This window comes from Globicephala melas, chromosome 20 (assembly GCF_963455315.2).
Source record: "Globicephala melas chromosome 20, mGloMel1.2, whole genome shotgun sequence".
In the NCBI taxonomy this organism is placed as follows: domain Eukaryota; kingdom Metazoa; phylum Chordata; class Mammalia; order Artiodactyla; family Delphinidae; genus Globicephala; species Globicephala melas.
In genome coordinates this window covers 50,326,406-50,351,599 of record NC_083333.1, presented here as the reverse complement: position 1 = coordinate 50,351,599, position 25,194 = coordinate 50,326,406, and the positions used below count along the sequence as shown (strand labels likewise).

Here is a 25,194-nt window from a genome sequence, read left to right as displayed (position 1 = left end):
ATCTGCTTTTTTTCACTCTACAGTATATGGTAGACATTTTTCCTGTCAATAAATGAATGTATTATTAATAGCTGCATTGTTTTCCCTTATCATGAATTATATAATCTGTCCTTTATTGTTTGATATTTAGGTTCTTTTAAATTTAGGGCTTCTATGAACGATGGAATACCAGGGTGCATACATCTTTTATTAATACTTGTGAAATTTTCTTTGCAGAATAAACTGTTAGGCCTGGGATTGATGGGTCAAGGGATATACACATTTTACGTTTTGATATATTTTGCTAAATTGCCCTGAAGAAAGTTGAACCATGCTCTAACCTAGTATCAGATTCCCACTGTTAGAGTTGAGAATCCTAATGGCAGTCTGCCAGTCTGTCTGCACACTAGCTGTTTATTGCAGCAGTTTTCTTATTTAGCATAGTATCACACTGTAATTTATGGGTTCCTTTAGAACTCTTGGGTAAATGCCTTCTGGTTCCAATGATCTATGTTCCTAGTCAATTGCATCTGCTATCTAGAACCCTAATAATTTGGGCAATACAGTTGTAGATGGGGTTGAAATGACAGGTTAAGGAAACATTTGACTAGCATGAATGTTCTTTTCACTATACCGCATCCTGGATCTGCTACCTCTGATATGCTTCCAAGGACACTTTTTAAGTGGGAATTTCCTTAATGCTATCTTCTATGAAGAGCAAGATTATTTTTCAAATCTTTTATTTTTCGTAAGATCAGTACTATCTTCTCCAACCCCTTGAACTGAGTTAAGATTGATGACCTTGTTGTTATATCAGCCACTAGCTGTATAGTCTTGGGCAAACTACTTAACCTCTCCAGATATCAGTTTTCTCTTCTCAATGAAACAGGCCAGTGATTTCTTTTTTTTTTTTTTCTTTTTTTTTTTTTTGCGGTACGCGGGCCTCTCACTGTTGTGGCTTCTCCCGTTGCGGAGCACAGGCTCTGGACACGCAGGCTCAGCGGCCATGGCTCACGGGCCCAGCCGCTCTGCGGCATGTGGGATCTTCCCCGACTGGGGCACGAACCCGTATCCCCTGCATTGGCAGGCGGACTCTCAACCACTGTGCCACCAGGGAAGCCCGATTTCTTTTTTTTTTAAGTTTTTATTTTTCCTTATTTTTAACATTTTTTTGGCCATGCTGCACAGCATGCAGGATCTTAGTTTCCTGACCAGGGATGGAACCCATGCCCCATGCAGTGGAAGCCCAGAGTCTTAACCCCTGGACTATCAGGGAAGTCCCAGGCCAGTGATTTCTGATACTCTTTCTTTTCCAACATTTTCCCCCTATGATAATTGATTGCCTGTGCTAATTGCCTTTCTTGGCTTAAATAATGTCTTATTAACTTTGGAGTCTCATAAATTTCCCGCAAAATATGGCCTTCATCTTGGAAGATATCTCTCATCATATAAGTGCAATTTTTTAAAAGATGCTTTTCTACTATTATACTTTCACTTGTTCTTTCATTGGTGTTAATTTTCTTGGGCCTGCACTAAGGCATGTGTGCTCCTGCTTGGTTACTTATTTTGAATAATTCTGTATACTTTCCCCAACTTTGTTGCTGAATCCTAACCACTAGGCCACCAGGGAATTCCCTAGGATACTTTCAGTGCTTTCATTTTACTTCCTTAGATCCTCAAAATACTGCTCTGAGGTTAGATATTATTATCCCCCATTTTACAGATGTGAAACTGAGGCTTAAACTAAGTGATATGCCCAGAGTCACTCAGTTTATAAATAGCATAGCTATATCTATGGGTTCTAGGGACTTCCCTGGCAGCCCAGTGCTTAAGACTCCGTGCTTTCAGTGCGGGAGGTGTGGGTTCCATCCCTGTTTGGGGAACAAAGATCCCACATGCTGTGCAGTGTGGCCAAAAAGTAAATAAATAAATCAATCTATGGGTTCTACATTTAGAGCTCTGTCTGCTACGCCACTGGTGCCTCTATAGTTGAAGGTTAAATATTCTTAGTTACATTTTTTTTCCTGGTAATATTTATCATATACATATATCTATACTAATCGTAAAGTAGTCATCAAATTTAAAGTTGCTGTCAAGAGAGATTTTGGAAAAGGGAAACAGAACCATGAGCACAGCTACTCTATAGGATATAATTTGACAGCCCTAAACAGATACTTTCCTTAATTCCTAACAAGGCAGTATTTTTCAACTTGTGAGTTCCCTTTAAATGTTGTTAATTTTAAGTTTGGTTGTATGTGGAAATTTTTATACTTAGTTCTCTTCTACAAAGGCTTTATCATTTCTTTGCGTATATTGGTGTTAGACCAAGAAATAAGACTACTGTGTTGGTAAACGGATGCAAAAGTCTTTCTCTGCAACTTTTTAAAATCTAATGAAGGCCCTTGTTTTCAAGAATCCTCCAAATTTTATTTACTCTTCTTAAAGGAAGGTAAAATCTTTGGGAAGTCATTATTAACAGAATGTGTGAGTTGGAAGTTATCATTTAGTAAAAAAATTCCTCATTTTACAGATAAGAAAACAGAAGAAAGAAATTTGCTTAAGGCCAGAGTCAAGAATCACATGATTTTAAATAATCACTCTGCATTCTACTTCTGTGAGAGACCTGTTTTTCTGGCCAAAATTTCTCCCTCAGCCCTGGGTTAATTCTTTTGCACTTAAATGTGGCTTTTAGAATTAGTAGTTTGTGTGGGATGAAAGGAAATTTAGTTTCCAGTCTTCCCAAGACTTTTAAGTTATAACCTATAACCTTGTCAACGTTTCCTTATTTTAAACGGACTTGTAAGTCAACAAACATTTGACTGCCTATCGCGTACAAGGCATGAGGTTTGCATTTTAACAGTAAAATGCGAGAGGAGAGGAACCATCCCTCAAATACTTGACTGATAAACTAGTACCTTTGATGGTATGTGTGACAAAAGGGAAAATTCTCCCTTGGCTGGACAAATGAGTGTGTTTATTATTTGTTTTCAGTAAGCTTTAACTCCTCCATCGGTAAGAGTTCTTTGCACTTCTTCGACTAGGGCTAAAGACGCGCCCTGGAATCATCCCTTTTTGATGTGAACTTTCTCATTATGTCAGGCCTTCCTGAAGGCTATCCTTGAATAGCCTTTTCGGTCCGAGTGATGGCGAAGGCACTGGCGGGTTTCCAAGCATTCGACTCAACTTGCGCTGCGAGTCGGACCACAAAGCTAGGTGACAAAAGCGGGCTCTGGGACCTTCGCCGGCTCATACCCTGCAGCCTGAGCGCGCCTGCGTGTCGGAGCCCCTTTGTTGCTTGGCTGCCAGAGTCCGGCTGCGCCTGCGTGTTGGGCCGGCGCCGGCAAGTGCGCTGCACCGCTGGCACCGGCTGGGGGCGAACAGACCTCTTCAGCAGCTGCCGCCGCCGCTGCAGCCGTTGCGACCGTCTCAGCGGAGTTCAGAGGGCCAGGCGGTGGGAGACTTCCCACAGGGTGGCTGAGATGTCGTCCACCGCGGCTTTTTACCTTCTCTCCACCCTGGGAGGGTACTTGGTGACTTCCTTCTTGTTGCTCAAATACCCGACCTTGCTGCACCAGAGAAAGAAGCAACGATTCCTCAGTAAACACATCTCTCACCGCGGAGGTGAGAGGGGTCCCCAGAACCAGGTGGCGGAGGTGGGGGAGGCCCCCCACCTTGCCCCAGCACGACTAGAGCTGAGGGTCCTCCGCAAAAGGCAGGCGGGTGGAAATACGTGAGAGTTTGAGGAAGGATGGGCGTGTGTGGATAGAGGGCTCCCCCGGAGGTGAAGGCAGTGTGGAGGGGAGGTCGCCTGAAGGAAGGAAAGGGGTCTTGAGACAGAGCCAAGGTGGGGACCTCTCGAGTGCGGCGATGTCAGGGGTTCTCAGAAGGAGGAAGGACCAGGGTGAGAATGAAAGGTAGATGGAGGTTTCTCGGAGGAGGGAAGGATGATGGCAAGCTACCTTCCTAGCAGTGAGGCACAAGTGGGGAGCACCGGGCCGAGCCGGGGGTACCCCGCAGTGGGGAACCGGGAACAGACTTGTTCCGAGACAGCCAGTGGCTGAGCTTGTGGGAAGATGGGGCGAACTGCTTCCAGGGCTGAGGAACTGCGTGAACCTGGAGCGTGGTGCAGCCTGGGCATCTGCAGTCCCTGGGGGCCGGTCCCAATTCACCCCTCCATCCCCCCATTCTAAGCATGATAATTGAGAAGAGGGGGAAACCGAGTCCCTGAGCCGGGGACACGTCCCAAGGTCACGGTTATAGCTTGGGCTGGACTGGGACAGAAACTGGAGCGTCCTGGTTCCCAAAGCTGCAAACCTCGCACCTGTTTTTTTTTTTTTTCCAACCCCACCTTGCACCCCAGCAGTGACCGGTGGATTTCCAAAGACAAAAAGATGATTTAGTTAATGACAGGACTGTATTGTTTGACGAAAACAAAGAAGTTTCTTTTGGAACAGCGTCTTGCCAAAAGGAATGTAGATGAACCCTCTCATTTCCCAGACAGCAGGCCAAATCTTTGCCTCTTCATTATTGTGCAATAATGTCTTTATTTCATTTCAGGCATGATGTATAAAATGTTGTGAGATTGGATTATTTCAATCAATTTTAGCTTGTTCTTTAGAGATGAATGTTAAACTAGGTTAAAATTGCTTGGAATTTACAGTCTAATACTTGAAATGGTAAAATTCTAGTTTACAGTCTAAAATTTGATTTAGTACCATGACTCCTTTGCTAACAAGAATTGGCCAGGAATAAGGGGTTTTTTGTGTTTTGGGGTTTTTTTAATTTAATGAATTTATTTATTGGCTGCATTGGGTCTTTGTTGCTGCCCGTGGGCTTTCTCTAGTTGCGGCAAGCGGGGAGCTACGCTTCATCGCGGTGCGCAGCCTTCTCATTGCAGTGGCTTCTCTTGTTGTGGACCACGGGCTCTAGGTGCGCGGGCTTCAGTAGTTGTGGCATGTGGGCTCAGTAGTTGTGGCACACGAGCTCTAGAGCGCAGGCTCAGTAGTTGTGGCACACAGGCTTAGTTGCTCCGCAGCATGTGGGATCTTCCCGGACCAGGGCTCGAACCCGTATCCCCTTCATTAGCAGACGGATTCTTAACCACTGCGCCACCAGGGAAGTCCCAGGAATAAGTTTTTAAATATCACAGAAGTACATTAGCATGCTCCTGTAAAATCTGTATAATTTAATCAGTTACACATAGTACTAAAGAGTGACTTCAGTGGTTATGCTAGTCTCCTACTCATGAAAAGTGTGAAAGGTTTTAAGGGATCTATCACCAGCTAAATGCCAAGTTATTTCTTATTTGGTTTACCTGTATTTTAATGGATACAAAGTTAAATTGTAGGATGACATATGACTACTAACGTGCCTTCAACCACTACAGCCAAAAAAACAACTTTTAGTGTTTGAGTTGTTGCCATAGAAGTATTTTCGATGGTAGTAGTCCTACTCGGGAGATAGTCAGTACCTTCTGCCAGTTGTGTTTACTGATTTAAAAAAAAGAAAAGTGTGCTTACTAAAAACCCAAAACAAAACTAGGTCCTCTAAAAAGCTATCTAAACGGTCGTTATGGGTGATCTAGATTTTATTTTAGAAGAAATAATCTTAACTCTGTAGGCTTGAAATACGTTTACAGTCCTAAATCACTGTAGTAAATTCCTGTGTGTTAGTGCTTAATATGCTTTTGTTGAGTATGTATGTCAAATAATACAGTTGAATCCAGGGTGATAGCGGATATATTTACTAAAAAACACTTTGTAACTCAAGATACTAAGTTTCTGGAAAATAATAGACTAGGAAGCAGTCAGCTTCTGCTTGCTTTTTATTTTTGTCTTGGACACTGATAACAGCAATCAGTGTTATCTGTGCAAACTTTTCCATGCATGTCACGAACATTTGGGCTAATTCTCTATTGCCCTAACTGCAAATACCTGATATTTCATGAAAACCAGATGTATGATCATTCCAAGATTGAAACATTGATCATTATATATGTATAAAGTATATACATCTGAATTGCTTTAACTTAAAACTCTTAATGTGTACTATATTATGTCTGCTATGAAAGCACTATCACCTGAGTCAGATTCTGGACCTATCACTAGTTAACCTTGGGAATAAGCCTTGGTTATTATAGAAGCAATATAACCTTGCTTCTCTTTGGGTTGTTATGAGGATTAGGTGTACAGAAAGCACTTTAAACACAGTAAAATTGTTTAGAAATATAAGCATGGATACAAGGGGTCACATTTGTATTTTGCAATAGGACTTTGAGTTGAGTGAGAGAAAATGAGATCACCCTATACTTAATGTCTTAGTTTTAATGAACACTTTTGCCTTTTACTGATTGATTGTCCTTGAAAGTAGAAAATACTCTAATGTTTTAAAAATTAAGTGGTGTAGGCCTGCTTTGTTCTTACCTCATTAAAGCATACATTGTATTACATTATATTGTAATACCTGCTTCCCTTATTAGACTATGAGTTCCTCAAGGGCAGATTTTAGATTTTACTAATGCTTGGGTCTCTAGCCTCTAGTACAGATCCTAACATACACTTAAAATAATAGCTTGCTGTCTGCTAATTATCTATTGTGTGCTAGATACTTTCCATGTCTTTCCTTATCTATTTGACCAAAGAACACTTTTTGTAACTACGGTGTATTGATGAAATACCAATAGGACCAAAGATGTACCCTTTGGGTTAAATCGAGAGCAAGTCATACTCTCAAAGTCTATTTTTATAATTTCTCTATGAAATTATGAATTTTATTAATATTTTTACAATTGCATAAGTAACTCATATTCACTGTAGAAAACTTGGGAAATATAGAAATTAAAAAAGAAAAAATAGTTCCTAAAACTCACCATCCAGACATAATCTCTGTTAACATTTTGAAGTATGTCTTTTTTTTTTAATATTTATTTTTATTTATTTATTTGGCTGTCAGGTCTTAGCTGCCGTACGTGGGATCTTCGTTGCCGTGTGTGGGATCTTTTAGATGTGGCATGCGAACTCTTAGTTGTGGCATGGGGGATCTAGTTCCCTGACCAGGGACTGAACCTGGGCGCACTGCACTGGGAGCGTGGAGTCTTAGCTACTGGACCACTAGGGCAGTCCCCTGAAGTGTATCCTTTAAGTACGTATTTTACTACATTTGGAATCATACCATATATACATATATTTCAAATGCCCACTGAGTTAACTAGAGTTAGGATAGCAGGGAAATAACTTTTTCATACTCCCTAAGCTATCTCTATGGGCCAATTGAATTAAGCAACAGGCTTTTAAAAAAGAGATTCATTTATTAGGGTTCGGTGGCCAAAGAATTAAAAAAAAAATCAACTGATAAATTCCTCACCTTACCTTTTAATCTTTCACCCTTGGTTGCAAGGCAAAGTACTGCCACAATCTGGGCATTTTGCCAGATTGATTTCAGAGGTGATAAGTTTGAGGGTAAATATTGCTCATGGACACTGGCTGCTTCTGAGTCCTAAACTTTGTTTGCTCAAGGAGGAAAGTGAGGCATCAGTTTGAGTCTCAAAGTGTCACTGGAAGTATTTTGGTTTTGGTTTTGTATGAGTGTGTAAAGGGAGGGTAAAAGCAGGTGTTATCTATATTTCCCTGTATTAAAAAAATTATACATATTACAAACTTAGAAAAATTAAATATCGTTATAGAAAAAGTTGAACGTATGACAAGATAGCAAAAACCACTTATTGAAAAGAGCACACATATGGTGGTTAGTTGGTAAATGCTGCCGCTGTATCGATATACACTTTGAATATCATCCTTCTATGCTATTGATGTGTTTAATTTTTTTCTTATATCTGCAAATATATATTTCACTAATATTTTCCCCTTGAAATATAGAAACAATTCCGCAGTGTTCCAGGGATCGCATATTGAGAAATGCTCTTTTGTATATACCATCTGTAGTCCTTACAAGCTCTTCATGCTCTTATGGAAATATATATAGTTTCCAAAGTGCACTATAAATGTTGAATGAACAAGTGAATTTAGAAGTGGAGAAGGAACTTACTTTGTTGCTTGATTTACTGAATAACAACTCCATTTTAAGTTGATATAAGGTTATGTCTTCAAACATTAAAATATGTTTTATTTGCACTAAGCTATCTTTTCCAATATCAGAAAAATTTTAATTTGGAAGTTGTTCTTTTGTGGCTGGTGCATATTGTCATATTTGTCATTAGTTTTATAAACATCACACACACACACACATATAGCATGCATACAAAAGATGTTAATGATAGTGGTCATTGGAGGATAACTGTAAAACAAATGTACAATGTTTGTTGAATGTTTATTGGTATGTAAAACATTTGGGAGGTAAAAAGGAAACTGACCAGACATTTCTTTCCTTTACAGCATTTAAATCTAATTAAAGATACAAAAGAGAATGTTTCCTTTACTTTTCCTATCCTAACAGAAATTAACCAGTCACAAAGTAATTATGAGGTACTATTAAGAGAGGAAAGTTAACATAGAATGAAAAATTGGGAAATATAGCTTTGTATAGTATTAGGAAGTGAAGCTTTCTCAAAGAAGTGAAAAATGAGAACTGGCGGAGAGGGAGGCAGGGGGACATAAGCAGAGAAATTATGAACAAATTATAGTAGGACAGCATGTCAAATCTATGATACTCATCCTCATCCACATTTCATAATTAACTTCATAACTAATTAACAAACTTTTGTTTACATGTTGACTGGTTATTTGCAAAGCCAGGCATTAAGCTGCTTATTGAGGAAAAAGAAAAATTAACGGCAGGTGTGCTCTATGAATGATATGATGATAATTGAAAGGAGAAGGAATTCAAACCATTTCGTGAGAGAAGAGCTATCACCAAATAATTCTTTGGAGAGGAATGGCATACTTTTAAATTAGTCTACTTTTAAATTAGTCCCTTAGTTACTCTCGGGGCTTTCACCATATGAATCTTAACAAGTAATTTGTGGGTATTATCATTGTAGGATTTATCTTCAAGCTTTACAAACAAGTGTAAGAATATGGAAATAAGGACCAATACGAGTAACTTATCTGTAAAACTGAAATAAGGAGAAATATGAATGGAAGCATAGAAACTGCAGCATAGTTAGTGGTAAAAAGGGTGGGATCTGAAGTCATACTGCTTATGCTCGAAATTCAGTTCCCCTTGTTGGCTATGTGATCTTACCAATTTTATTTCCGGAGATGCCAGAAATCTTGCCATGGTTGTGGGCATTTTAATGAAATAATATATAGAGTGCTAAGCACAGTATCTAGCTTCTATTAATTATTAATATCTTGACCACCTTTTCAATATTTTATTTTATTTAGTACTGGCTATTAATTTTATAAAGTAGATCAAAGATCTTAATAATGCTTGCATGCTTAAGCTCTTAGGTTTAAATGAATTACAAATAAATTAATATGGAAAGGAGACATAAAAGACAAACAGGTAGACTTTGAATGTAAATATTAGTAGTAAAAATTATATTAACTGTGGGGAAATTTATTTCAGATTTCTGAATCTCTATTTTATATTTTTCCTAACTCCTTTTCCTCAAAACAAAAAGAGCCAACTATAAGTATCTTTTGAACTTTTTATTATGGAACATTTTGATCATATACAAAAGTAGTAAGACTCTATCACTCAGATACAACTAATTATCAACTCATGCCCAATGTTGTTTCATCTGTATCCCTGCCCATTCTTCTCACCTGTACTATTTTGAAACAAATATCATATCGTTTCAAACTTAATAAATATTTGTTGAACACTGTTTTGCGGAATATTCTTACACATGTGTATTACAAAGCCCTTGCTATTGAAATTTGAGAAGGCTTACTTTCCCATCCCAACTTTGGAATCAACTTAGAAATAAAATGCATGCAACAGAAAGATAGAGGTATGGGACTTCCCTGGCAGTCCAGTGGTTAAGACTCTGTGCTTCCACTGCAAGGGACTCAGGGAACTAAGATCCTGCATGCTGCGCTGAGCAGAAATTTTGTTCCTTCTGAGGGTGGGCCACTCCAAATTAAGGGGACTATGAAGGGCTGAGTCACAGATGGACGGACAGCTCTTTCTCCTACGTGGCTTCTGCTCCCATGGGGAGGAGTATATGAGGGAATAAAGAAGGGTTAAAAGTGTTCCTTCCATTCTTTTCCCTCCTTGCGGACTAGAGTGGAATTTTCCTTCACTAGGTGGGAACAGGTAGCTGGGGATAGATGTTCCTCTCAATACTTGCCTTCAAAAAGCCTTCTAGGGCTTCCCTGGTGGCGCAGTGGTTGAGAGTCCGCCTGCCGATGCAGGGGACACGGGTTCGTGCCCCAGTCCGGGAAGATCCCACATGCCGCGGAGCGGCTGGGCCCGTGAGCCATGACCGCTGAGCCTGCGCGTCCGGAGCCTGTGCTCCGCAACGGGAGAAGCCACAACAGTGAGAGGCCCGCGTACCGCAAAAAAAAAAAAAAAAAAAAAGCCGCCTCAGGGTTTAAGTGGTGTACCAGAATATAAAAAACATAGGACTTAGAAATAAAGGCTTTTTGAACAAACATTTAGGCATAGCATACATGTGGTAGCACTAACCTTAAGTGTACAGCTTAATATCTTTTTTAATATATGTGTACATCCAGGTAGCCATTTACTCAGATCAAGATATAGAACATTTCTAGAATCCCATAAGATTCCCTTGGTTCCCTTCCCAGTCTATCCTTCTCCATCCCCAGAGGTGACCACTCCTCTGACTTTTCTGATCATTGAATTTTTAAAAAATTTATTTTATTTTTGGCTGCGTTGGGTCTTGGTTGCTGTGCGCAGGCTTTCTCTAGTTGCGGTGAGTGGGGGCTACTCTTCCTTGTGGTGCCCGGGCTTCTCATTGCAGTGGCTTCTCTTGTTGCGGAGCACGGGCTCTAGGCGCACGGGCTTCAGTAGTTGCGGCCCGAAGGCTCTAGAGCACAAGCTCAGTAGTTGTGGTACACGGGCTCAGTTGCTCCGCAGCATGTGGGATCTTCCCGGACCAGGGCTCGAACCCATGTCCCCTGCATTGGCAGGTGGATTGTTAACCACTGCACCACCAGGGAAGCCCTGATCCTTGATTATTTAAGACAGTGGTTTTCAAAGTGTGGTCTGTGGACTCCTGGGAGTCCCCAAGACCTTTCATGGGTCTACAAGGTCAAAATTATTTTCATAAGACATTACTTACCTTTTTCACCTTGTTGACATTTGTACTGATGGTGCAAAAGCAGTAGTCGGTAAAACTGCTGTTGCTTTAGCACAAATGAAAATACTGGTACCAAATGTACTAGTAGCCATTGTATTCCTCACCATCATGCACTCACATTTTTTTTTAAAAAGGCAGTTTCATTTAAGAATATCTTTGATGTATTAGAAAAATTATTAATTTTATTAAATTTCAATCCTTGAGTACACATAAGTTTTAATATTCTGTGTGACAAAATTGGAAGTACACAAAAATCACTTTTGCTGCATACCAAAGTAGGAAGATGATTGTCTTGAGGAAAAGTACTTGTGCAATTGCTTGAATTCTGAGCTGAATTAGCCTTTATTGTTTTCCACAGAACATCATTTTTTTTTTTTACATCTTTATTGGAGTATAATTGCTTTACAATGGTGTGTTAGTTTCTGCTTTATAACAAAGTGAATCAGTTATACATATACACATGTTCCCATACCTCTTCCCTCTTACGTCTCCCTCCCTCCCACCCTCCCTATCCCACCCCTCCAGGCGGTCACAAAGCACCAAGCTGATCTCCTGTGCTATGCGGCTGCTTCCCACTAGCTATCTACCTTACGTTTGGTAGTGTATATATGTCCATGCCTCTCTCTCTCTTTGTCACAGCTTACCATTCCCCCTCCCCATATCCTCAAGTCCATTCTCTAGTAGGTCTGTGTCTTTATTCCTGTCTTACCCCTAGGTTCTTCATGACATTTTTTTTCCCTTAAATTCCATATATATGTGTTAGCATACTGTATTTGTCTTCCTCTTTCTGACTTACTTCACTCTGTATGACAGACTCTAGGTCTATCCACCTCATTACAAATAGCTCAATTTCATTTCTTTTATGGCTGAGTAATATTCCATTGTATATATGTGCCACATCTTCTTTATCCATTCATCTGATGATGGACACTTATGTTGTTTCCATTTCCGGGCTATTGTAAATAGAGCTGCAATGAACATTTTGGTACATGACTCTTTTTTTTTTTTTGCAGCACACCGGCCTCTCACTGTTGTGGCCTCTCCCATTGCGGAGCACAGGCTCCGGACGCGCAGGCTCAGCGGCCATGGCTCATGGGCCTAGCCGCTCTGCGGCATGTGGGATCTTCCCAGACTGGGGCACGAACCCGTGTCCCCTGCATCGGCAGGCGGACTCTCAACCACTGCGCCACCAGGGAAGCTCCATGACTCTTTTTGAATTATGGTTTTCTCAGGGTATATGCCCAGTAGTGGGATTGCTGGGTCATATGGTAGTTCTATTTGTAGTTTTTTTAAGGAACCTCCACACTGTTCTCCACAGTGGCTGTATCAATTTACATTCCCACCAACAGTGCAAGAGGGTCACAGAACCCCATTTTCACTTTAAAAACTGACTGATGAACTGGTTATTCAGCCTTGAGTATTCAGCAGATATGTTCTTGAAAATTAATAAAGTGAGTCTGTCATTAGAATAAAAATAATCTAGCTGCCTTCTATTAAAGCAATGCCAATGATTAAATTTGAGCTTTCAAGCAAAAATTAGACTTCTGAAAAACTTATATCATCCACTGTGAGCTTGGTAGCTTTCCAATTTTTAAAGATTTTCCTGATGGTATCAGGTATTAACAAATGTGATTTTTAAAAAATATTGTGTAATGAAATGTGTCAGTATTTAGAAGATCAGCATAATTCAGTGAATCAGTATTTTCCAAAAAACCATGCATGGGTGAAAGATCCATTCAAAGTTCAAGATGGGCTAATCGATTTTCATGTAATAGAGTATGAAGAGGTCATTAATACGGTTCAGATTCCACATTACAACTAACTTTTAAGAATCTGCCATTTGTTGAATTTTGCTGCAGTATCACAGAAGAATCTTTCTTTTCCCACTATCTGTGTGAAGGTTGATATGTACGTATGAAGCAGATACGAGAATCTGGCTGCCTTCTATTAAGCCAGACATTAAAGAGATTTGCAAAAGTGTAAACAAATGCCACTCTTAGTGTTAAATATTTTTGTCAGATCGTTATTTTTCATAAAATGTTATGTTAACATGTAATGGATTTATTATTGTTATTTTCAAAGTTTTAAAATTTAGAAGTCAATTTCTAATATGTAATTATTAATGGATATAACCCACATAATCAAAAGCTCTTTGAGGGACTTCCCTGGTGGCGCAGTGGTTAAGAATCCTCCTGCCAGTGCTGGGGACACGGGTTTGAGCCCTGGCCCGGGAAGATCCCACATGCCGCAGAGCAACTAAGTCCCTGCGCCACAACTACTGAGCCTGCATGCCACAACTACCGAAGCCCATGCGCCTAGAGCCCATGCTCCGCCACAAGACAAGCCACCGCAATGAGAAGCCTGCACATCGCAACGAAGAGTAGCCCCTGCTCGCCACATCTAGAGAAAGCCCTTGTGCAGCAACGAAGACCCAACGCAGCCAAAAATAAATAAATTAGTTAATTAATTTTTAAAAAATGCTTAAAAAAAAAGCTCATTTTGGTCCTGAGACCAAAATGGTTAGGACCTGCTAGTTTAAGGCATTAACTCTTGACTGTAATAAGAATCATTGTAATCTGAAGTAATTTTTTTATAAAGTGCTTCACAGAGGAGTTGAGAAGTGAATATTTCCCCCCCACTCCACGCGGCTTGCACGATCTTAGTTCCGTGCCCTCAGCAGTGAAAACACGGAGTCTTAACCACTGGACTGCCAGGGAATTCCCAAACGGATTGTTTATTGTACCAAAAAGCAAGGAAATTAAAAGGACACAGAAGTCAGCTTGAAGGAGCTAATGATGTTGACTTTGATTACTTGGTGAAAGTGGTGTCTGCCAGACTTTTCCATTGTGAAGTTACTTTTTCTCTTTGTAGTTAGTAAGTATTTTTGTAGGAAAGTACTTTGAAACCACATAAACACTCCATTCCTTATCAAACTTTTGGTCCAGTTATTAAAGTGGATTCAGAATATCCTATTTTGTTTAATGGTTTAAAGTTTGTTACTATCATTATTTTGATGCTAACATTGTCTCAGGTTTGGCCAGTGAGAGCTTCTTCAAACTGGCTTCTGTGTCCTGTTAACTTCCTTGCTTTTTGGTACAACAGGCAGCAGTTTAACCTAATCTTCAAGTAACCATTTTAGCACTCTTTTCTTTTAGGTAGCATTCTAGAGTGCTTTGTTCTTGAATATTGATGATCTGTTTATAACATATTTCCTTAGTTTTTGACTAAAACAAGCACTGACTGGACTTTTAAAAGTCATTTAATGTCAAAAGAGCACTTACTTTTGAAAAAACTTTAATCTCCATATTTGCTTCATCTGTTTTCTATTGTGCTTTAACTCTAGTAATTAAAGTGAACCTAAAGTCAAAGTAGTAGCTTTTAAAAAAAAATATATATATATATATATATATTTATTTATTTTGGCTCCACCGGCTCTTAGTTGCGGCACATGGGATCTTTAGTTGCAGCATACAAACTTCTTAGTTGTGGCACACGGACTTCATAGTTGCAGCATGTGGACTCTTAGTTGTAGCATGCATGTGAGATCTAGTTCCCTGACCAGGGATCAAACCTGGGCCCTCTGCATTGGGAGTGTGGAGTTTTACCCACTGGACCACCAGGGAAGTCCCCAAAGTAGCTTGTTTCACATAGGTACCCCATTCTCTCTGCTAAACTGATGGAACTTTTAGAACATTAGGTTAATATATTCATTTCTTCATACCTTGTGTTTCTATTGATTATTAATTAGGTTGCCATAAAAATACAATCTAACAATATAAAAGAAGAAAACTCTAATACTCTCACAAATATGTTCAGATGTTATTGTATGTAAGACATTTTAATTCTATTATTTGAACAGCACCTTAAACTTGAATTGTCTCTTTTGTTAAGAAGAAATTGTCGGGCTTCCCTGGTGGTGCAGTGGCTGAGAGTCTGCCTGCCAATGCAGGGGACACGGGTTCGAGCCCTGGTCTGGGAGGATCCCACATGCCATGGAGCAACTAAGCCCGTGAGCCACAACTACTGAGCCTGCGCATCTAGAGCCTGTGCTCCATAACAAGAGAAGCCATGACAATGAGAAGCCCGTGCACCGCGATGAAAAGTAGCCCCCGCTCACCGCAACTGGAGAAAGCCTGGGTACAGAAACGAAGACCCAACACTGCCAAAAATAAATAAATAAATGAATACATAAATTTATTTAAAAAAAAAAAGAAATTGTTTTTCCAAGTATTTAGAAAAGTATTTCCAAAGTATTTTTCCTGTGCATTCCATTAATTATTGGGTGGCTAAAAAGTTCGTTTGGGTTTTTCTTCTCTGTTGTTTTTTTAAAAAATATTTATTTAGGCTGCTCCAGGTCTTAGTTGCATCATGTTAGCTCTTAGTTGTGACATGCATGTGGGATCTACTTCCCTGACCAGGGATTGAACCCAGGCCCCCTGCATTGAGAGTATGGAGTCTTAGCCACTGGACCACCAGGGAAGTCCCTTCTCATCCTTATAGATAGGGAAGCTCAGCCATAGAAAGGTGAGGTAATTTTCCCAAGGTCACACAAGTATCAAACAGACTTGAGAGCAGAGATCCTAACTCCAGAGCCCCACCCTCAACTACTACACTATATTACCCTCAGCCAAGATGATTAAAACAGTCACTTCTCTTAAGTAATTAATGGGAAAGGGAGAAAAGAGATGGGTAAACACTTTATGCTATAAATATGATAAATGCCTTAGTAGAAAGATGCGTGAGAGACCTTGGGGACCCAGAGGAGAGACACTTTAACTCTGAGGAGGTGTATATGTGCAAGTCCTCCTCTGTCTTTTCTATTATAGCTTTAAATGCATGTTTAGGTTCTTGTAACCCTCCTGCGTTGCTGTGGCTGTGCTTTGATCTTTGATTCTTCTTGGTGCAGCTAAAAGCAATTCAAAATACCCCTACATTCTTTAAAACACTTGTAATGTCTACATAATATACAAACATCATGATTCATTTGATGTATCTTTTTTAGGTGAATTTCTGGCAAAATAAAATGTTCAAATTAGCTTCAATTTAATGTTTTCACAGGTGCTGGAGAAAATTTGGAGAATACAATGGCAGCCTTTCAGCAGTAAGTATATAAAAAGGTATTCTTTTCTTTTACAGTTTATCTTTAAAGTGATGATGATTCACCAAGTGAGGATAGTACACGTGTAGCATCCACTTGTGGTAGTTGTTTCTATTTTATTAAAATGGCTTTTTTTTTTTTTTTTAGTTAGTCTGAAGTGTTACAAAGAGTGTTTGGCTTCTGCATAACTGAAAAACTAGATCAGAGTTTTGGGTAATCAAAAGATACTATAGTTCCAAAGCTGAAAGAAGACATTTGTAACAAGGCACATACTGTGTGTAATGCTAATTAGCCTCAGAGAGAAAGAGAAAAGGAGAAAATGAAAACACTGTTACATTGGCTGTTATTTATGAGTAGGATTATGTGTCTACTCAGTAATTCTTCCACAGGTCAGGTCAAGCTGTCATCTGGTCTTTCTTCTTTGAAGGCTTAGGAGTGTTGATCTTATTTTTTAAAATCAGGTAAATTTTTTTTCAATTTTTAGATTATTCATATTTCATATAGATGTCTTTTAGAGCACCTCACAGAGAAGCAGCCGGAGACACAGGAATGAAAGCTGATTGATACCTTGTTCTTTGTCTTAGAGTGAATGATTATCATCAGTCTGTGGTAATGGTGCGAACAGTTTTCTGTCCCCTGAAAAATAAGATGGGGAATGTGATAAGTTAACTCCCATGAAAAACATTACTATCCATATTTAGTAAGAAAAATATTTTCTTATGTAATTTTTGAGCCATTTTTATGTGTATAATTGGGGCCAATAAATCAGGATAATTTGGCTTAAGTTTTTGTTCTGCTTCTCATCATTCAAAGACACTTTAGAGATTACTTTTCCTGTTACCAGGTCCCAAGGTACTGCTTTTCCATAGTCTAGTTTCGTCTAAATCCTATCCTCCTGTATTTGTCATTGCTTACTCTTTTTGTTCTATAATGTGATGCTTTTGACTGTAATCTCAAGTCTCTTACAGCTCTAAAATGCAAAATCTTTCCTCCTGTCACTGACTGTGAAACAGAATAATTTAATTTAAATTACTTTGTTATCTTCTCTACTGAGATTATGTAGCTAGCTCCTATAGCAAAATATATTTAATTTTATGTGAACAATTTTCACTGTGATATACACACACATATGCATACCCACGCACACCCTCATTCACTATCATTTATCCAATATTTGTTGCCTGTGTTGTAGTAATATATATTACCTGGGGAAAAACTGCTCATAACTTTGAGTGGTTTTTAGCATTCCTTTATGTAAAAGTATATTATTTTGTAAGTTTTTCTCCATATTTTTTTTTGCTAAATCTTTACGCAACACCCTTATTTATGAAATTAAACTATTTCTAAGGATGGTACATTTGTATAATACATTATTTCTAAGGATGGTATCTAAATGTTTTTTATCTTTGAAGACTTTGATCCTCTGAAAAATTTTTTGATATTCAAAGAATAATTTAGATGGTTTTTACTTGCTAGATACAAAATTTCATTTCCAGTCTTCAAGCGGTTTGTTTTTATATTGTTTTGTTCAAGCAGTAACTATTGAAGAGTACTACAGTCTATCATGTGGTAGCTTTCTATAACTTTAGTTTTTTGGAGGTTTTTCTGGTACTTTAAAAGAAGAAAGCAACTCTTCCGTATGTTATTATTAGTGTTTATTAGATATATTTATTTGTAAGGCTGTTTGCTAATTGACTTTGAAATTTATAGAAAACCTAAATCAAATAGGCTTTAATTTTAAACTTAATTTTTGTTGTTGTTGGTGGTGATGATTTTGTTTTTTGTTTTGTTTTGTCTTATGCATCAGTGCTCTTACTTTCAATAAGTAGTTTTTTAAATTGTACTTTGTTTTCATTTATAAATATTCTATTTAACTGCTAGGACACTTAGAAAGTTTTTTTTTTAATATGCCTACTTCATGAACAACAAGAAAAAAATTGTTTAAGCGTACTATTTTTAAGATACTATATACTAAAAAGATAAAGAGTTATAATACATAATTGACGAAAGACAGACACTGTGCTTAATTATGGTATATGCTTGAAAGGATATATAGTTGAAGGAGAGATAGTAAAAAATACAATGAGCAGCTAAAACTTAGATCTTATTTATATATACGGTTAGACATATACTTCACAAAGCATGTATATTATGACATGGAGGTGAAGATGATATTAGAGAAAATATAAATAGTTGGTGTGGGAAGCCTAGTTAAGATTAACCAGAAAATTGAAAAGATACCAGGATTAGGAGAGCTATCATTTGGTGGAGAGGAAGAAGCTATTTTAAAAATGTGAAATGTTTGAGGTTAAGATGTGATGGTATGTGGACAAGATACATCTAGAAAATTGAAAGGACCTTAAGAATGCATGGAAAATTAATTCATTATATGTTCATTACATTATAGTAGGGCTAAAGAACTAATTAGTACTGACACAGAGAAATAGTTACATCTCACAATTTATAAAAGTTCTTTAATGTGCTTTATAAAATAATTTAACAGACACCTTAAGTTATGAATGTGGTTCTTCTGGGATTCCTTGGGAGCCAGAATCCTTATTGATTTCTCAATCCCTAACATTTAGCTCTGGTGCTAATAGGTTCTCACTAATCACTTACTGAATGATACATGGAATGCGGCACTCAAGAACAAAGGAGAATATTGGGTGGTAGGATAAATTGGAAGATTGGGATTGACATATATACACTATTGATACTATGTATAAAATAGATAACTAATGAGAACCTACTGTATAGCACAGGGAACTCTACTCAATGCTCTGTGGTGACCTAAATGAGAAGCAAATCCAAAAAAGAGGGGCCATATGTATACGTATAGCTGATTCACTCTGCTTTACAGTATAAACTAACACAATATTGTGAAGCAAGTAAACTCCAATAAAAAAAAAAGCAGAATTTTAACAGAAGACAGAGACAGAATCCCATTCATAATAAATATGTAACCAAAAACTAAGGAATTGTACTACAAAGATACACACACACACAGAGTCACTAAGCCCCTGAGTATGTAAAATCTGGTTCTTAAGAGCTAATAAAACTAGGTTATTAAACCAGGCTGCTTTTGTAAATACCCATAGGACAATTCGATCCCTGTGATATTACCACGAACGCTTAGAGAAAGAAACAAATTGTATTGGCAATAGCTGCAAGGATAAGTTGGCAGACAGAGTAATTAATCAGTGACCTGATTCTCATGATAAAATTCTTTAGAATGTCTAATTAATACAATACTAATTATCTCATCTCTGAAATGGGAATAATAATACAACCTCAATGTTTTGAGGAATAAATGAGATTCAAATAAATTCTTTAACATAGAGTCAGTTTTAAGTTATGATGCATTGTTTTTGTGAAGTTTGAAGTAATTTCACTTCTTTTAGAGCTAGAGTTTTTATTTCTTTTTCTGGAAATGTTGAAGCCTTGGCTTCCCTAGCTTTTTTCTGTGTTTGTCATCAGCTTATCAGAAATGCAACTATACAATGTTTGGTGTTTCAATTGAAGTAGATGCATATTGTTATTTATGGAAAAATTTGAAAGCCAAAGTGATTAAAAAAAAAGTTTTCTTGCTCTGTTCTAGCTGTTTGTGTATCAAATTTGAGATAATTTTATTAGAATAATTTACAAATTGCCCTAGATACACTTACTATTGTTCTAAATTTTTACTTATTAGCTGTTAATAAGAGATAAACATACAATAAATAGAAAAATTTTTTTATAATTCCTAAACATTTCTAAAAATATCCAACATTTCAGCTAAAGGCAAACTTCATACTTAGAAAGATTTTAGGTAATATGTATAATATTTTTTAAATACAGGAAAATATAGATAACCCCTGCTCTTACCCTCCTTTACACACTCATACAAAACCAAAACAAAAATAAAAGAAAGACATGTATGTGACCAAAAATCAGCAGTACCAACAGTACCAATTTTTTTTTTTTAGCTATATAAAGAATCTTGGAATTTTATTTTAAACCTGTTTGCTGGCTCTATATGTCACTTACAGTGTCTACATTTTTTATTCTTTTTTTAAAAAAACTAAACATAGTTTAACAATATTCAAGGAAATTTTAAAATACAGAAAAATAATTCTATCAACCTAAAACCTGTTTTTATTTGCCTATTTGTGTGGTTTTTTTAACATTTAATATTTATTTATTATTTATTTTGGCTGTGCTGGGTCTTAGTTGCGGCATGCAGACTCTTAGTTGCGGCAGGCATGTGGGATCTAATTCCCTGACGTGGGATCTAATTCCCTGACCAGGGATCGAAGCCGGGCCCCCTTTTTTTTTTTTTTTTTTTTTTTGTGGCACGCGGGCCTCTCACTGTTGTGGCCTCTCCCGTTGCAGAGCACAGGCTCAGCGGCCATGGCTCACGGGCCTAGCCGCTCCGCAGCCTGTGGGATCTTCCTGGACCGGGGCACGAACCCGTGTCCCCTGCATCAGCAGGCGGACTCTCAACCACTGTGCCACCAGGGAAGCCCGAACCCGGGCCCCTTGCATTGGGAGCACGGAGTCTTACCCACTGGGCCACCAGGGAAGTCCTTATTTGCCTACTTTTCGATTTTATTTTTACACATTTGTGGTTCTAGCAAACACACAACTGGCAAATAATCTCTTTTAAAGGTGGATGTCCTTTAGAAGAGGACATGTACAATTAACAATTATTTACATCTTAGTAAGAATTACATTAAGGAGCCAAGTTTGTTTGTTTTCCTCTAACAACTGGTGATAATCAGAACAATGAAAGGGAAGATTATTTAAGGAGAAGTAGAGGAGCGGTATGAGACTTTGGCACAAAGCAGCAAGTGGTCATTGGGTCTTCTGGAGTGGGATTCTGATGGGCTTGGATCATCAGAAGAGACCAAGTATGAGAAAATTCCGAAGTGGTTGGCTCCAAAGGTAAATTTTGTCAGATATATATATATATATATATATATATATACACACACACACACACACACACACACACACACACTTTATCAATGGGATCATACCATACCTACTTTTTTTTTTCATTTAGATTCAACAATGACATTCCATTGTTGGAATAAAAACTTCATTGAATAAAGTGAATACTTGATTCTTTGAAGTGTGGTACTTACTATGGCTATGGCTTATCATTGATGAACATTTAGGTGCTAGCTGGATGATAATTAATTAAAATTTAAAATGTTCATAGACATTTTGATAACCAAAATATGGCTTTGATATGGCTTTGATATGGCTTTGATAACCATTGATAACCAAAATATTCATTCTGCTCATTTATTTTTATTTTTTTTTAATTAATTAATTTAATTTTGGCTGCATTGGGTCTTCTTTGCTGCATGCGGGCTTTCTCTAGTTGCGGCGAGCAGGGGCTACTCTTCGTTGTGGTGTGAGGGCTTCTCACTGCAGTGGCTTCTCTTGTTGCGGAGCACGGGCTCTAGGTGCACAGGCTTCAGTAGTCGTGGCTTGTGGGCTCTAGAGCGCAGGCTCAGTAGTTGTGGCGCACGGGCTTAGTTGCTCCGCGGCATGTGGGATCTTAGTTCCTGGACCAGGGCTCGAACCCGTGTCCCCTGCACTGGCAGGCGGATTCTTAACCACTGCGCCACCAGGGAAGTCCCTCTGCTCATTTAGAAATGTGTGAATACCTGCAATATGCCCAACATCGTGAACGTTGGAAAGTACGGAACAGACAGATACCTTCCTCACTAGGAATTTAGTATCTAGTTGTAGAGACATGACCTTATATGAAGTCATTTCCATTTCAAATTGTTTCCATCTTATAAAAAACAATTTGAATGTATAGGAATATATTACATAAACTGTAATTTATCTACTTTTACGTTTTCTCATTCCTGCTTTCTCACTCTGCTCACCCCAGCCCTTATTCTTTCCATTCCTGAATTTTAAAAAAGTAAAAGTTTCTTTCTAAAACTCTCTCCCTGCTGCACCCATGTTTACTTTTTTTTTTTCATCTTGAAATGTCACTGGTGGTAATTGATACATAAAGTGCTTACAAAAACAAACAAACAAGGGACTTCCCTGGAGGTCCAATGGTTAAGACTCTGCTCTTCCACTGCAGGGGTCACGGGTTTGATCCCTGGTCAGGGAACTAAGATCCTGCATGCTGCGCAGCCAAAAAACAAAAACAACAACAAAAAAACAAACATAAAGTGCTGTGTAGGCATTTTATATATACAGAGAGCTATCTCTTTTCATTCATTAATTCAATATTTAACAAATACATGAGACTTCCCTGGTGGAACAGTGGTTAAGAAATCCACCTCCCAATGCAGGGGACGTGAGTTTGATCCCTGGTTGGGGAACTAAGATCCCACATGCCGCGGGGCAAGTAAGCCCTCGCGCCACAACTACTGAGCCTGAGTGCCTCAACTAGAGAGCCCACATGCCACAAACTACAGAGCCCACGTGCTCTGGAGCCCGTGCACGACAACCAGAGAGAAAACCCGCATGCCACAACTAGAGAGAAGCCCACGTGCTGCAATGAAGAGCCCGTGCACTGCAAAAAAAAAAAAAAAAAAAAAAAAAGATCCCACATGCCTCAGCGAAGACCTGACACAGCTAAAAATAATAATTAAAAAAATATTTTAAAAAGTAAAAAAAAAATACGTATGGAGTACCTGCTGTGCCCATCCCCATGCGTAGGCACTTGTTTACAATAGTAAACAAGCCATAGTTCACAAACCCTTTCGTCAGAGAGCACCTGTCTAATTGGGCAAGTAGGGGAAGATAAATAGATGTATTCAAAACAGTGTGGTAAGTACTCTGACACAGTAAACGCAGGTGCTACAGGAAGTCCTGGCAATTTGACAGATAACTGGTAGATAGGCTACAAAATCCAGTCTGGGGTCAGGGGATTAGGGAAGGTATCCTGAAGTGGTAGTTTTTAAGCTTACACCTGAAAGATGAATAAGAGTTAGCAGATAAGGGGAAGAAGAAAGACTTTTTAAAAAACTGCTGTTGTAGTATGTATAATATACATTCAGTAATATGCACAAATCTTAAGTGCACAGCCCAAAAAATTTTAATATGTGTATACACCTTTGTGACCACCACCCAGATAAAATTATAGAACATTTCTAGCACACCTGAAGGCACCCTTGTGACCTTTCCCAACCTGTACTCCTTTCCCCTAGGTAACCATTATTTTAGTTTCTATAACAGTAGATTGATTTTTTCTGTTCCTGATAACATAAATATCATCATACCGTATTTACACTTTTGTCTCTGGCTTTTCTTTCTTTCAATTTATATCTGTAAATTCATCCATGATGTGTGAAATAATCTCGTACATGTTTTTTAATGGTCAAATGCATTCATCTCTCTCAGGTATATACTTAGCAGAAGTTGAATTGCTATGTCATAGGGTAGGTGGATATTTATACTTTTCAAAGGATTGTACCAACTTACACTCCACCAGCAATATATGAGTTCCATTTGCTCCACTGTCTTGCTAACTTACTGTCAGTCCTTTTAATTTTAGGCATTCTGATGGTGTATAGTGCTGTCTCGTAGTTTTAATATCCATTTCCCTGTTGAATTTTTTTTTTTTTTTTTTTTTTTGGCTGCGTTGTGTCTTCGTTGCTGCGCGCGGGCTTTCTCTAGTTAGGATGAGTGGGGGCTACTCTTCGTTGCGGTGTGTGGGTTTCTCATTGTGGTGGCTTCTCTTGTTGCAGAGCATGGGCTCTAGGGCGTCTGGGCTTCAGAAGTTGTGGCTCATAGGCTCTAGAGCACAGGCTCAGTAGTTGTGGCACACGGGCTTAGTTGCTCCGAGGCATATGGGATCTTCCTGGACCAGGGCTCGAACCCATGCCCACTGCATTGGCAGGTGGATTCTTAACCACTGCACCACCAAGGAAGTCCTTCCTCCCTGTTGAATTTTGATGTTGAATTTCTGTTCATACGTTTATTCAACACTTGGAAATTCTCATTTGTGAAGTGAGAAAACAATTATATTGTTTTTCTGTGAAAGACATTTCAGACAGAGGAAGTATTTAGAGAGCATGGGGCTGCTTGGAGTGTAGGTGCAAGGTGGGGAGGAGGTGAAGAGAAGTAATATTATCATCACTGTTTTGCAAATAAGAAAACAAACGTAAAGAACTTGCCCAAGTAAGTGGCAGAGCCAGGATTTGAATGCAGGCTCCAATGTCTGTGCTGCTTTTTTTTTCAGCTTTATTGAGGTATAATTGACAACATTATAATGTATTTAAAGTGTACAATGTGAAAATGATAATGTGTGTATACATTGTGAATACACATCCCTCACCTCACATATTTACCTTTTTTTTTCAGTGTTTGTGCTCTTAACCACTGTGGTATACCCTCTCTAAAAGTCGAAAGATCTTAGCGGTGAAAGGAACCTTAGAGATTATCTTTCCAATGTTTTTCTTTTTTTTAAACAATTTTTAAATTGTTAAGTTTAAAATTTTAGTTTTATCATGGTAAAGTTTGCATAACATAAAATTTGACATTTTAACCATTTGTAAGTGTGCAGTACAGTGGCATTATGTATATCACATTGTTATGCAGCCATCACTACTATACATCTCTACAACTTTTTTTTCACCTTTTATTTTTTTCAGTTTTATTGAGAAATAATTGACATACATCACTGTATAAGAGTAAGGCATACAGCATGATGGTTTAATTTACATATATTGTGAAATGACTACCACAGTAGGTTCAGCTAACATCCATCCCCTCATAAGGATACAATAAAAAAAAATAAAGGAAAAAAATTCTCCTGTGAAAAGAACTCTTAGGATTTATTCTCTTAACAATTTTCCTATGTATCATAACAATAGTTAGCTATAGTCATCATGTTGTACATTACATCCTTAGCACTTATTTATCTTATAACTAG

General features: G+C 38.3%; 1 protein-coding gene and 1 long non-coding RNA gene across 3 annotated transcripts in view; one reads left to right on the top strand and one right to left on the bottom strand.

Moving 5' to 3' along the window:
• Positions 1-3,122: 3,122 nt before the first annotated feature.
• GDPD1 (glycerophosphodiester phosphodiesterase domain containing 1) overlaps positions 3,123-25,194 on the top strand; it is a 44,773-nt gene continuing 22,701 nt past the window's right edge. Inside the window, exons 1-2 of one of the 2 annotated variants that reach the window (XM_060291173.1) lie at positions 3,123-3,600; positions 16,262-16,304. In XM_060291173.1, coding sequence (XP_060147156.1) covers positions 3,123-3,600; positions 16,262-16,304 — 521 coding nt within the window. The remainder of the gene's footprint in view (positions 3,601-16,261; positions 16,305-25,194) is intronic. The other variant, XM_060291174.1, reaches the window with a different exon arrangement.
• Positions 16,584-25,194, bottom strand: part of LOC115866350 (uncharacterized) — a 78,475-nt gene continuing 69,864 nt past the window's right edge. Inside the window, exon 3 of the long non-coding RNA XR_011377088.1 lies at positions 16,584-16,937. This is a non-coding gene — a long non-coding RNA (uncharacterized lncRNA). The remainder of the gene's footprint in view (positions 16,938-25,194) is intronic.